General features: G+C 43.1%; 2 protein-coding genes across 3 annotated transcripts in view; one reads left to right on the forward strand and one right to left on the reverse strand.

Annotated features, from left to right (window-relative positions):
- ankrd11 (ankyrin repeat domain 11) overlaps positions 1-5,035 on the reverse strand; it is a 97,182-nt gene extending 92,147 nt beyond the window's left edge. For both annotated transcript variants that reach the window (XM_084541400.1, XM_084541399.1), the window contains exon 1: positions 4,614-5,035. The gene's annotated coding sequence lies outside the window, so the exon portion shown is untranslated. The remainder of the gene's footprint in view (positions 1-4,613) is intronic.
- Positions 5,036-7,096: 2,061 nt separating this feature from the next.
- spg7 (SPG7 matrix AAA peptidase subunit, paraplegin) lies at positions 7,097-13,915 on the forward strand. Its single transcript, XM_084541697.1, has 17 exons — positions 7,097-7,644; positions 8,457-8,559; positions 8,650-8,739; positions 8,835-9,076; positions 9,169-9,308; positions 9,429-9,531; positions 9,615-9,740; positions 9,885-10,047; positions 10,184-10,357; positions 10,472-10,596; positions 10,730-10,832; positions 10,981-11,091; positions 11,177-11,292; positions 11,457-11,613; positions 12,368-12,531; positions 12,676-12,753; positions 12,869-13,915. The coding sequence occupies exons 1-17, from the start codon at positions 7,420-7,422 to the stop codon at positions 13,073-13,075; spliced, it is 2,427 nt and encodes an 808-aa protein (XP_084397823.1). The 5' UTR covers positions 7,097-7,419; the 3' UTR covers positions 13,076-13,915.
- The last annotated feature ends 332 nt before the right edge of the window (positions 13,916-14,247 follow it).

Here is a 14,247-nt window from a genome sequence, read left to right on the forward strand (position 1 = left end):
GAGACTTTCACCTATTACCCGTGCTTCTTTTTAAGACGAACCCTAGAGGCACATGTAGAACTTTAATAGTAGCATGCTATCTAATAAAAAAAAACTATTAGGATGACGTGTTGATACAAGCAAACAAAATAAATGAGCAAATTAATTTCTTGAAATTACAATGTGAAAGAAACTTGCACTGACTGGGCCTCTTTGGAGATATTCAGAATGAAAGTAAAAGTTCCAATTTAAAAGTTCCCCACAGGCGTACGCAGACACAGAGCAAACTAGCTGGTGGCAGGTTAGCCTGTGTTATAAGGTTTTTATGCCAGATTGGCGAAATAAATCAAGTCCTATGAGCACACACACACGAGTGAGACAAATTTTTTTGGTGGTGATTTTCTGCATGACTGAAATTAGAATTAAGCATATCAGTAAGTTTCCCTTTAAAATAAGAGTGCAAAATATTCCCTTTCTGAGCTTCAATCAGAAAGATCAAAAGCCAAGTCTGTAAAAAGCACATTTGTGGAGAAGCAGCAGCACGCCGGAGTAGAGAACCTTTCCCTTTGATGTGCAAGAGACTCGGGCGAGAGAAAACATTATCAAGAGTGGTACAGCGGACGGCCAGCGAGCAAGACGAACCCTACACGAGTTAAAGACGCCATCAACCATCAGGACCTCCTACACCCCGAAATGAGGCTCCACAGTCCCAGAGGGAAACAGCAGGATTGGGGCCCGCCATTTTGTTCCATTTCGCTTCGAGGATAGAGGAGGGGGCAAAGGACCAGGCTGAATTTCAAAGGGCTTCAGATGCCATTTGAGTATCCGCTGAGATTGTGCCGGTAGAACAGCAGCTATAAAAGATTTACACAACTCGAACAGGGTTGGATGAGAGAGAGAGAGGCCTAGTAGACACGGAGAAAATGAAAGGCAGAGGCAGACAGAAAAGAGGCAAGAAATAGGAGTAGCCATGCTTGTTTACCTAAAAGGACCACACTCTCAGTACAAGAGGGGGATGGGAGAGCAGAAACAGAAAGCGAGCAGAGTGGGTGAACGAGTTGAAGCTCAGGGCTTCTTTTCCATCTTACAGCTAGCTCCACTGCCAGTTTTATCCATCTATCTGAACTGTAAGAAGACAGTTCTGTGTCAGTATTCCGGGAGAAAAAATGCAAAGCGTCCTGCATACGACGCCAGCCACCTACGTACTTTATTAATATATAATACATCTTTTTAGGGGGGGGACGAGGGCAGAATAACTTTCACAGATTTTCACTCGGAGCATTTTTCTGCTCGTTTTTATAAACTCAGAAAATAATTTTTGACACGAGAAAAACCAAAACAAATGTTCTCTGTGTGCATATTATCTATGTAGAACCATATGTTGGATGCACACATGTAAGGGACACCAGCAACATGGACCAACTACAGATTCAATATATATGTGGCACATTATTTGGGGTAATATTACACAGGCTGGTCATTTTTAAGACAAACACTGTGTAAACAACCATGGACTGAGACGGAAATGTCCAATGTGCAGACCAGTTAATCTACAGCTGATTTATTGATCTGAAATAGCTGAAACTTAAATCAGATACAGACAAGACTGTTCACTAATGTCATGAACTGTCATGAAATAATAACAAATGCCAACGTCGTGTGAAAGCATTGCACTCCAGACTGATGGCTTGACGGTTTTGACTGTTGGTCAAACTCTTGTAGCCATGGAAACATCAGAAATTAAACATATTGACTTAACAAAACTCCCAACTTACACAAGAACTCAAAATCCAATCCAAATCCAGAAATTTCGACTATTAAGCGTCACTAAATGTGCTATGCTTTCGAGACGAGCAACTGTCGGAGGCTCGGGTACAAGAGCAATCAGTCCGCATACGGGTATCTTTCAACAAAAAACAAACGGCTAATAAAATATTGTCATCCTGGCTAACCGCTATCTGCTTTAGGTTGCCATGGACGACAGACTGGTGGAATTAAACTCAGTTTATACTGTAGGCAAAAGGCATACACAGAGCCTACAGTGTCTATTACTATTCTGTAATACACCACTAAATTGCTAGACAGCGACTAGTTGGACATATCACTCTGTCCTTCACTTCACTCACGTCGCAGTTGAAATTAATAAACATGGATCAACAGTTAACTGCACTGAAATCACTGCAGCACAGAACAGAGAAGACGTCTGAGGTAGATAATGTGTAGGAGGCTGAACAAGGGGAGAACTTTCTGTGATGGTCCAAGGAAAAGCTTTTCGGACCAATCAGAGCTGCGCTGGTCTGCGTCACCGCTATGAGTAGTTACATTTCTGAGAAGGTACACGTCAGGCTACAAAATATCCTGTGGTGCAGGGTCTAGATCTCTAGCTGTGAATTAAAATTTACTGTAAACGCTTATAGCTGGGCTATAATTGTTGTGCCTTAAATTATCTTTCCGCACATTCAACTGGTTCCATTACGAACATGTCACTCACTAGCACAAAAACAAACTTATTTTTCTAATATTTTAATGGCAGTTCTACCTCACATCGAGTGGTATATGAGTACTTGAGCATAGTGTGTTATTCAGTGGTTCTGCCGAATTACCACTTGGACACAATAATCCACAATAATCCTCTAGCTTCCCTCTCCAGCTCCAGTCCAGTCAGCCTAACACAGCAATCAAGGCAGTATTGTTCTCGTGCTTTCGCTTTTAGTATGTTTTTGGCAAGGTGTACAGACCTGTGTTTACCTTCGTCCCCGCCTCGTGGTTACTAAAAATGTGTGCCACTCTTCCTCAGAATCACTCAGACAATGCAAGTCTCTAAAGGGCCCAAGTACGGAAAATGAGAAACAAGAGCACCGAGTAATGTGCACGGCAACGCTTCACACTAACGTACAAGCAACCCAGCGGTTGACCAGCCGTGGTGCAGGTCAGCTGATTCCCCACATCTGGGGGGGAAAAAAAGACCAATAATGAGTCCGAGGAGACAAACGCAGAAACACTGTCTGCCTTTCTTTCCAGAGCTCGTGACCTTCCTAACCCCAACAGCAACCCCATTTCCTGTTGCAGGCCGAGCCTTCATTCTCTGGTACCACTTATAGGAACAGGGGCAAGATCTAACCACCACTAATGGGAACCAAGTGGGACATAGAGTTCAGGACAGTCACGCATTGTGGCAATTATCAGCACACACACAAAAAAAATATGACTTATTACTCAATAATCAACAATTAAACTGACTGACACTGCTAGTGACACAATAACAACGTTGGCTCATTGGTGACGGATGGTAACTAGACCAGATCTGCTCCACAATTCTGCAAAAACAAAGTTCACACGTGAATTCCACACATCCAAGTCTTCGACAAAACGACACAGACTGAATTGAGGCTTTGACTGAAGCGCAGACAAATAAAAACCTACGCAAGCTCAAGGGAGACAGAGATATGCATCGCCGCCTCTGCAGTGTAGTCAACACGAACGCCCCAACAAGCTAAAACACTCTCAGTATCTTGGTGGAAAACACCACCAGCGGCACTGCAGTGTTTTCCTCAGCACTGGTACTGCGCCAAAGTGCCGAGCTTCTCCTTCCATGTACCACGTCTCCTACGGCTCATCTCAAACCCCACCATCACGCTGCGCCCCACCTTTACATGCATACATGTTATTTAACACAAAAAGCACACACTTCACCAAAACAACTCAGCCAATTTGAGGCAGTTATCAATCTGCACACACACAACACACACCCCCGGTTAGGCTGCGAACTACGCACAGACGCTTACTGATGAATCTGTGGGAAATGTCAAAGCATTCCTCAAATAGCCCTACAAAGCACACATTGGTTTTTAGCTCTGACAATCTAAATTCACTGCTTTCCTTATGGGTCGAGTTTGCAGAACATCCATTTTGCAGATGAGCAAACAGACAAGACGCGGTGCTTCATGCATGCTAGGAATTTATGCAACTGTGCACACCTAATAGGTAGCACTGAATTGGGTCAACTGGAAAATAAAAAAAGTGTTATTTAAAAAAATAAAAAAATAAAAAAAAAGGGCCAACGTCTGGGTGCCATTCATGCATCCATGAGGAAAGATGCCATGTATTGTCTTAGATCTGGAAGAGCCAGTCTTGCCTATGCAATAATAACAACATATTTTTACACCCCAAAAACACACCACTAAACACTGATCTGGCATGCTACTTGCAGGCACGTAGGGGAACGTGAAAGCGAAAGATATTTACTTTTAGTTTTTAACAACAGCAACATACTAGCAGTGCAGTGACCCATCAGGCATGGGGCATAAGCGAAATCAAATCTCCTCAAACTGCTTAGGATTCTGCATGTTGCCTCTATGTTAAATTCACCTCTCATTATTATCAGTATTTGGAAAAAAACAACAACACAGATCAAAAACAGAAGAGCACACATTTGCGCATTTCTAGTGGAAACGTAGTACTTTCACATTTTAAATGCTTTATAACCCAAGCAACTAAATATACTGAAAGTTGACCTTTGTTGCGACACAACACAACCCGGAGTTAACCACAGGGGCAGCGAGAGTCGGTTTGTTGTTGTTGGAAGAAAAAAAATAATAATAAAAGCTTTGCAGCAGCAGTAACACGAGACTCACCTCTGCCGTGAAATTTCCACGAATTCAAAATTCTGAATGTTTTACGGTTTTAATCTACGCCGCGGTGTTTTCGGCCGATGCTGGATGGTCCCATTTGTTGCCGTCGGTTCAGCACAGACTGGTCCGGAGACATCCGCATAAACCCGCGACGACCATCGCAGCTCGAAAGCAGCTCACCAGAATCGAGGCTAGCGCTAGCTTGTTAAAAAAAACAGTTTAGACCAACAAACAGGCGTCCAAAGAAAAACAGGCTAAAATATCCAGGAGAATTCGTCTACAGCGCAGCTATCTCATCGTCACCGCAAGCTACGAACCTTTAGCAGTCCATTTGTGTAACGGTAGACTCGCTTGGACAAACGTAAGCCATCAAAAGATCATATTTTTGTTTCGGTTTAATCCTCTCCGCCAACCCATTCGAGACGTTTTCGAGCGGCCTTTGACTTCAGTGCGTGTGGACGGGCAGGACGGAAACGCATCCGGGATGAAAGGAGGGCTCTGATTGGCTCCGGCGCGGTAGGCGGTTCCTCTCGGCGCATAATGAAACGGGGCGCCATTTTGGATCCGCGCAGCAGCCTCGCATGAGAACAGCGTCGAGCTTGGGCTCCAACGTGGCTGACCACAGTTTACAGTTTCAAACGCGAGACCACACTCCATTATATAGTTGGAGGACCGAGAAAAGGAAATGGAGTACAGGGCACTGGGTGCACTCGTTTTTTAGATTTCTAAACAACTTGATTACCATGAGTCGTTGTTTATATGTTTAAATTCCCCACGGGTTATTTAAAATAGGACTATAGGCGTGTACTGTATAAACAAACACTGAATATTTGTGGGTATTTTGAAAAGTTGTTGACTTATACAACAATTGTATTAAATATTGGTAACATCTAACATTTAATACATACTTATATAAATATATATATATATATACTTATATATGTATACTCAGCATTGACCTTAATGTTTGGCGCTTATAAAGTTTTTTTTCCTATTTTATTTGATACAAGACAAAGACTTGAAATTCAGAGCAGGGGTCAGAGACGTTGACTAGAAAGAGCAGCACGCCGATGAACAAACCTAACGCACCCACGGCCGAACTGAAACGCGAAGGGATGATACACGGGCTCCTATTGGCTGATAGAAAATGTCCCTAATTTCTATTGGTTTACGTCTCATGTCATTCACGCTGACCTGCACACGTCACTTTTCATAAAAGTGTATCTGTGATTGTTTTCAGCATCGACAGCGGAGTTATGAGTGCCTGCATGTTTTTGTAATTACTAAAGACTCCCACCAGCTGGTTCAAACACACTGGTGCACATTTAGATTTAGATTTAGATTTAGATTTAGATTTAGAAGAGGAGGACGGAGCCATTAAAATATCTTGTTTGGGTGAATATATGGGGCAAACTGTGGTGCTTGTGTGACACATAAGGGCCTCATGATTCTCCATCTTAGACCATATGATAGCATCTCATATGTTATATCTTAATTTTGTTGAACCCACCGAACTGAACCAATGTGCACCAGTGTCTCAATCATCTTAACCAATAGCGCGCTCTGCTGGAGAACCAACACACACGCGAAGATAAATAAATAAAATAGGATATTAATCCGAAAGCAAGTTCATGTGCACGAGAATGCTCAATCAGCAAATTATAATCAAAAATCACAATGCAATTGTAAATAAAAAGTAAGATATATCAGCAAGGTGTATAAGTAGAGGGCAAGAGCCAGTGCCTGATGGACTAGTCAACATTGTACATGGTTTTAGCAGCAGTGAAAAGTAGTGCTGCTTATGACCAAGTATAAATTGATATTGCAGATTTATATTTTTCCATGATGCTGAAAATGTTTTACATATGACACTGGGGTAAAGAAAGAAAAAAAATCATATACTGTTTACAACCAAAGCTCACAGTTTCAGATCTCCTTGTAACCAAATGTGGAGGAATTAAATCTATCTATATTTATAAATAAAATACTAGTAGTATTATATTTTATATTTTTCTCTGAGTCAAGAGGGAATTAAGTCCAGATAGGCACGGTTTAGGACATCCTAATCCCACTGTGGGATAAATTGAAGGATTGATTTATTTGTCTTACATAAACAGATATTATAGCCTCATTAATTTACATTTATTTATTTATTTTGTGTTGTGGTGTTGCTGGTTATTCTTTATTGATCCATTTTAAGGAGCTTCGTAATGTTTCATGCGTTTTTCTGGTACTTTTAACACACCTAGAACAAGACTGGCTCAATATTAAGGGCAATTTTAGTAACAGAACTAATCGTTTTTTGTAATATATACATTCAATGATAGCTTTAACACTTGGGAAGAATTAAAAGTATATTAAAATATGATAGTTAACAGCATAACAAATAAGTTTGCGACGCCTCTTCCGTGTTGCGTAAATCCTGCGCAAACGTTCACGCAGCTGGCAGGTCCTTGAAGATTAAAACGAAAGGTTGAAGTTCAAAGTTCGAGCTAAAAATTATTATTCAACGTTCCGCGCAAATTCAACAGCCATTATTTTGTTGTAAAGCCGTCGATGCGAAAATAAATATGAAATCAAATTTAGAATAAGTAATATCTAATATATATTTTTATTTATTTTTTTGTCAGTGCACAGGAAGTAGATAACTGACATTAGCTCGGTAGTAGCACCGTTGAATAACAAGCTAGCTCTAAACCGAGACGTAAACAAACGTCTCGTAACACTCAGTTTTACCTTCAGGGGGACACTGATAGCTATGGGACTGCAGTTGTTGAGTTAACGTCCAGGTAAACTCATACTTAGCACCATGTCAGCGTTGTTGTTGTTGTCGCCGCACGGTGCTAAAGTTTGTGGAAAATACAGCAGAGGGTTATTGTGGTCGCTGTCCAGGCGAAGTTGTCATGTGTTAGCAAACAAGCCCGTGTACAGCGATGGCGTTAAACGTGTCCTGTCCCGGTATGCTAATGTCAGGAGGAGCCTTCAGTCCAAACCAGAGCGGACACTTACAAGTCGACCTCAGAAACTCATTCAGGTAAGAGAAATAATACACCCGACTGCTTTTTACTGCTGGCATTTAGGTTAAAAAGAGAACTACACCGATCAGGCATAACATTATGACCACTGACAGGAGAAGTAAGTAACATTGACCATCTTCTGACAATTCACTGTTCTGCTGGGAAACTTCTGGACCTGGCATTCATTCATGAGGATGTTACTTAGACATGTAGCACCCACCTAGACCAGACCAGGCACCCCCCACCCCCATAGCAATGACACTAGTCCGCTTTGGGAACAACTTTAAAACAAAACAAAACATGAAGAACAGCCTCCAAATTCACTAGATTAGCCCCCTCCCCTCAGCTAATAGGACCCAAAGGCCCCCCACTAACAAGACACCCACAGAAGGCCCATGTCCATTCACTGATGAGTCACAACTGTTTTAGACGCACAAGGGAGACCTACACAATATTAGGAGTATTAGGTTATAATCTTATGCCTGATCGGTGGATATATTTTGATATCTCCACCTCCATGTGACTTTGAAGTGGGATTCAAATAGGAACTGGAGTTATTGCATCACATCCTCCAAGGCTGGATGGTCATAATGTTATGCCTGATCGGTGTAAGGTCACCATTACAGTGTAGACATAATAATGGACTCTGTAAAGTGTGATCTGCATATTATCAGGCCTCTCACTGACTGATATAATTAGAAGTTCATATAATTGCTCTATTGTTTCCGCATGCATGGGTTGCATTGTGATCAAGCTTTAATGTGCAGACTTCTACCTTCCTATCAGTCTTGTGTTTCTTATTTTCTTCCCCCCAATATGTCCATTTCAGAGTCTTCTCCACAGACCTTTGGGTCCGGGGATGGCGGAACTTAACAAGGAGTTGATTAGGAACAACCTGCTAAGGAACCCTGTTGGTTTAATAAATCTATTAGGTAAACACTCAGTTTATCTTGTATTATCTGTGTATTTTACCATGTCGAGCTACCTGCTATGTTGAAAAACCCCTTTCTGTTTGATGTCAGGTGCAACAAACTTCTTCAGTAAGTCTCAGTCTAAACAACAGAAAAATAAAAGTGGTAACGAAAGGGGGAGAGCTCCAGAAGATGATGAAGGTAAGTGATTAATTGTTTTAGTTGCTTTACACAAGGCTGTGATCCTAATTAATAATAATCCCGGACCCTTTTGAATTCTCTGCCCCACCTCTCAGATGAGAAGAAACGTCGCCAGCAAGAGGAACTGGTGTACCGGGAGCGCCTGCGGACCCTCTTCCTCATAGCCATCGCAATAAGCATGCTGAACTCCCTTACTAGCAGTGGCGGCAACATCTCTTGGAATGACTTTGTCAATGAGATGCTGGCCAAGGGGGAGGTGGCACGTGTGCAAGTCGTTCCCGAGAGTGACATTGTGGAAATCTACCTCTATCCTGGAGCAGTAATCTTTGGAAGGCCTGTACGTTGTGCGAATACAGTTAGCAACCTGAACTGACAGGGCTAGACGTGTGTGCTAACTTCTCATTTCCTGCCTTCTGTTCTACTTTGCAGCGGCTGGCGCTCATGTACAGAATGCAGGTTGCAAACATTGACAAATTTGAGGAGAAGCTGAGAGCTGCAGAGGAAGAGCTGAATATCGACTCTAAGGACAGAATCCCGGTGTCCTACAAACGCACAGGGTTCTTTGGAAAGTAAGAAAGTTACTTTTCTGACATGCCTATACGTTTAATTTGTAAAGGAGTACTGTTTTCATAATGTGTCTGCCTTTTAAAGATCTTATGTAATGTGTTTTCCTTTTTTTTTTTTTGCAGTGCGGTCTATGCTTTAGGGATGGCTGCCATCGGAGTGGCTATTCTCTGGTACATCTTTCGACTAGTGGGCATGGTTAGCAGGGAAGGCGGCTTCAGTGCTTTCGTGAGCGACACACACGACGACAAACATAATGTTGCAAGCGAATTAACGTGCACACTAATGACATATCTCTACATAACCAACAGAATCAGCTGAAGATGGCCAAGTTCACCATTGTGGACGGAAAATCGGGTAAAGGTGTGAGCTTCAAAGACGTGGCGGGCTTGCATGAGGCAAAGATGGAGGTGAAAGAATTTGTTGACTACCTCAAGGTAAGACACGATTGTTTAGTCCTTTAGTAATTTAGCCATAACATTTTGATACCAGTTAAGGAATTTAAGGATGAGGAGAGTCAAACTGATGGCCCTTTATCCAACAATACTCTACGACTTACCCTGGTGGTTTCTTATCATCAGAATCCAGACCGATACCTGCAGCTGGGAGCCAAAGTTCCCAAGGGTGCGTTGCTCCTTGGGCCTCCAGGATGTGGGAAGACCCTGCTGGGTAAGGCGGTAGCGACCGAGGCCCAGGTGCCCTTCCTGGCTATGGCTGGCTCAGAGTTTGTGGAGGTCATTGGAGGTATGTACAGATACCACCTGCAAGTAATATAGCATATAGATGATCAAAGTACATCACAACAATCTATTTAGTGTTAGATTGGACGTTTTCTGTTGCTCATCAGGTCCGATTTGTCTTGTGCTGTGTTTGTGTGCAGGCCTGGGTGCTGCCAGAGTCAGGAGTCTGTTCAAGGAGGCCCGTGCCCGTGCGCCCTGCATCGTGTACATCGATGAGATCGATGCCGTGGGAAAGAAACGCTCCACCAACATGTCCGGTTTCTCCAATACCGAAGAGGAGCAGACTCTCAACCAGCTGCTGGTAGAGATGGACGGTGAGCAAAACATTTCAGATATGCAGAGCAGTTTGCTGTTCGCTTGTCAGACAATAATGAAGTGTTGCTGGAGTTTTTTTTACCGCTTCACATCCAACTCTTCTTCATTTGCAGGAATGGGAACAACAGATCACGTCATCGTCCTTGCTTCCACTAACAGAGCAGATGTCTTGGACAATGCTCTCATGAGACCAGGCAGACTGGACAGACATATCTTCATAGATCTGCCCACACTGCAGGTTGTTTTGAGCGCACGTCGTTTCCACCAGCCTTTACATACTTTTAGTTATTTTTGCATTTTAAAGAATGCCGCCATTCTTGTTGTTGATTGATTAAATCGAGCTTGTTTCATTTTTATCTTTTGTCTTTCAGGAGAGGAAAGAGATCTTCGAGCAGCATCTGAAGATCTTGAAGCTGACCCAACCCGCTAATTTCTACTCTCTGCGTCTGGCTGAGCTCACGCCAGGCTTCAGTGGTACGTGCACATCTACTTTTTTTTTGTCCCCCAAAGAATGACCATCTGTGACCATGGCAAAAAAAAATGTCCCATCTCTGTGAATAAATATAAAGGGTGAAACACCACAACGCTACTGATGCTGTCAGCTCGTATTCTCTCTCCGTAGGTGCGGACATTGCTAACATCTGTAACGAAGCAGCTCTCCACGCTGCCAGAGAGGGGTTCAAGTCCATCGATACGTTTAACTTTGAGTATGCAGTGGAGAGGGTGATAGCAGGTACGGTGGTTTAAAGCAGTCCGTTTCACTGGTCTCTGCTGCCGTGCTGGAGAAAGTCACTCAAACCTGCGTTATGTGTTTTCAGGAAGCGTAAAGAAGAGTAAGATCTTGTCGAAGGAGGAACAGAGGGTGGTTGCCTTCCATGAGTCTGGACACGCTTTGGTGGGATGGCTGCTGGAGCACACAGAGGCAGTCATGAAGGTAAGAACACACAATATATACTTACTGTTTAAATAAAATGAAGAAGGACATGGATGGACACAGAAAACCCATAACAGAAGAACCGAGGTTTCACATTTAGTTATTTTTAACCGTCCTTTTTATAACCTTAAAACACAGCTGAAAATAAGTGATTCCTATTTCAGGTGTCCATCGCCCCACGGACAAATGCAGCCCTGGGATTCGCCCAGATTTTACCCCGTGAACAGTACCTGTTCACGAAAGAGCAGCTGTTGGAGCGGATGTGCATGGCTTTAGGAGGAAGAACTGCAGAGGCCATCACCTTCAACAAGGTTACAACAGGTACCCTCCATCCTACTGTATATTCTACTGTACATGCACCGATCTGGCATAACATTATGACCACCTTCCTAATATTGTGCAGATCTTCCTTGTGCCTCCAAAACATTTGTGACTCATCAGAGAATGGACATGGGCCTTCTGAGGGTGTCCTGTGGTGTCCGGCTACAGGATGTTGTTAGTGGGGGGGGGGGGGGGCTTTGCGGGGGGGTGGTCTCTGTGGATCATCCCACAGAGACTTGATCAGTTTGGGATCTAGTGAATTTGGAGGCCAGGTCAACACCTTGTGCTGTTCTTCATGTTTTTCTTTTAGTTGTTCCTAAAGCGTTTTTGTGTGTGTGCCTGTGTCAGGCTGCATCCTGCTGGGGATGGCTGCTGCCATCAAGGAGTGTCATTGCTATGGGGTGGGGGGTTGGGGGGTATCTGGTCTGGTCTAGGTGGGTGCTACATGTCTAAGTAACATCCACACCAATGAATGCCAGGTCTAAAAGTTTCAGAGCAGAACGTTGAATTGTCACAAGATGGTCAATGTCATTTACTTCTCCTGTCAGTGGTCATAATGTTATGGCTGATCGGTCTGTATTCTATATCACAATCTGCTCACATGTGTTTCACCTTCTTCTTGTGCACATTTCTTCTCAAGTATCTTAAATGTAAATCCCTGAACATTCAAATAAGTATATATACTCTCCTGTAACATAGTCTAAACCTAGTCGGGGTGTTTAAGTTAAAAAACTACTTTCCTCTGGATCCACAGGAGCTCAAGATGACTTGCGGAAGGTAACACGCGTGGCCTACTCCATGGTGAAGCAGTACGGCATGTGTGACAGTGTCGGGCAGGTTTCGTTCCCGGAGACAGAGGAGCAAGGCGCCATCGGACGGCGTCCTTTCAGCCAGGGCCTGCAGCAGCAGATGGACCATGTGCGTTCTAAATTTGGATTAGTTCTCCCGTCCCCAAAATAGCACAGTGTGAACGTTGATATAATAAGCTTTGGTTATCACACAGAGGTGTAGTATTTTATAGCTTTTACCGCTGTTCAATCGTTATTTTGGCTGTTCTTTCAGGAGGCTAAGATGCTGATAGCCCGAGCATACAGGCGTACAGAGAAGCTGCTACAAGACAACAGAGACAAGCTGACTCTGGTCAGTTGCTCCCTCCTTTGAACATAAAATTTAAACATTATAAATGAAACGTTTTGCTCAGTGTGCACAGTACTTTTGAATTACCTTTAACAACTAGTCTGCTCTGTCTTTCCAGTTGGCCAATGCTCTGTTAGAGCGCGAGGTGGTGAACTACGACGACATCGAAGCCCTGCTGGGTCCACCGCCCTTCGGGCCCAAGAAGATGATTGTCCCACAGAGCTGGCTGGAGGCTGAGAGGGACAAACAAGACACAGGAGAAGACGAGCCTCCACCACCACAACGCAAACACCCAGAAGATGACGTGAATCCTCAGTTGGTCTGATATTACGCTGTCTCCAAATCTCCTGCAGCTTTTTTGGGGGGATTCATCAGGATCTGGTGAAATAGTTTTTTCATAAAACCAGGCACTGCTTCCTCAGTGTGAAGCGTTATAGTCTAGAAAGGGGGAATCAAAGTTTCTAAAACTCTTAAATCCACTTAGACTTTTGTGCAAATTGCAAATTCAACTTTTTTATTTCATTTTGGGAGGAATTATATCATCTCTCTTGTGTGATTGCTGCCCAACCAGCTTATTATGCCACTGCAACACCAAACTTATATCTATTCAAACAGGCTCTATTTAAACAGGATCCCTCATGAGCAGTTAGTCTAGAAAAGCCCTCTTATTAGCAATCAAGTATATGCTGTGTCATGTAATCCTGGGTGCTAATACTGTACCTGATGTGATCATTTTGCGCAAATATACTGTTGAACATAAAGGTTACAAGCATTTCTTTGGAGAAAGTACAGTATCTGGTATGTGCAGCTGCCATGGCCGTTCATACTGATGATAGATGTTACCATTTTTCTGTGCAGTCAGAGATGACGTGCACCAGGTACAGTGTATTAGCTGAGGTCACACAGACACACTAAGGTCTGCATTATTGTGGAGTGAGCTGCAGTTAAGACTTATAGTGGAATGCAGTGTAATACTTAGACTTAGCCATGGTAACCTCAGTACATTTTGCCTGCACTAAAGCAGGATCTGTACAGGACAGGATGAAAACTGCTCTGTGAGACATATCGAAAAGGTGTTCAGGTGTTTTTCTTTGACTGTGAGCTGGTTAGATTGCTCCATGTGAATTTGAAGAATGGTGTTAACAAATATGTAAATAAAGTTTTATTTAAATAAAGTGTGTTGCTTTCTTTTTTTTTATACAGTATACACCAAAACAGTTCTGACTTAGAGAATGGACATGGGCCTTTTGAGGGTGTCCTATGGTGTCTGACAACAGAATGTTGTTAGTGGGGGGGCCTTTGAGAGGAGGGGCCTCTGTGGATCATCCCACAGATACTTGATCAGTTTGGGATCTAGTGAATTTGGAGGCCAGGTCAACACCTTGTGCTGTTCTTCATGTTTTTTTTTTTTGAGTTGTTCCTAAATCGTCCTGCTGGGGATGGCTGCTGCTATCAAGGAGTGTCATTGCTATGGGGTGGGGGTGCCTGGTCTGGTCT

This window comes from Chelon labrosus (genome assembly GCF_963514085.1).
Source record: "Chelon labrosus genome assembly, chromosome: 3".
Classification (NCBI taxonomy): domain Eukaryota; kingdom Metazoa; phylum Chordata; class Actinopteri; order Mugiliformes; family Mugilidae; genus Chelon; species Chelon labrosus.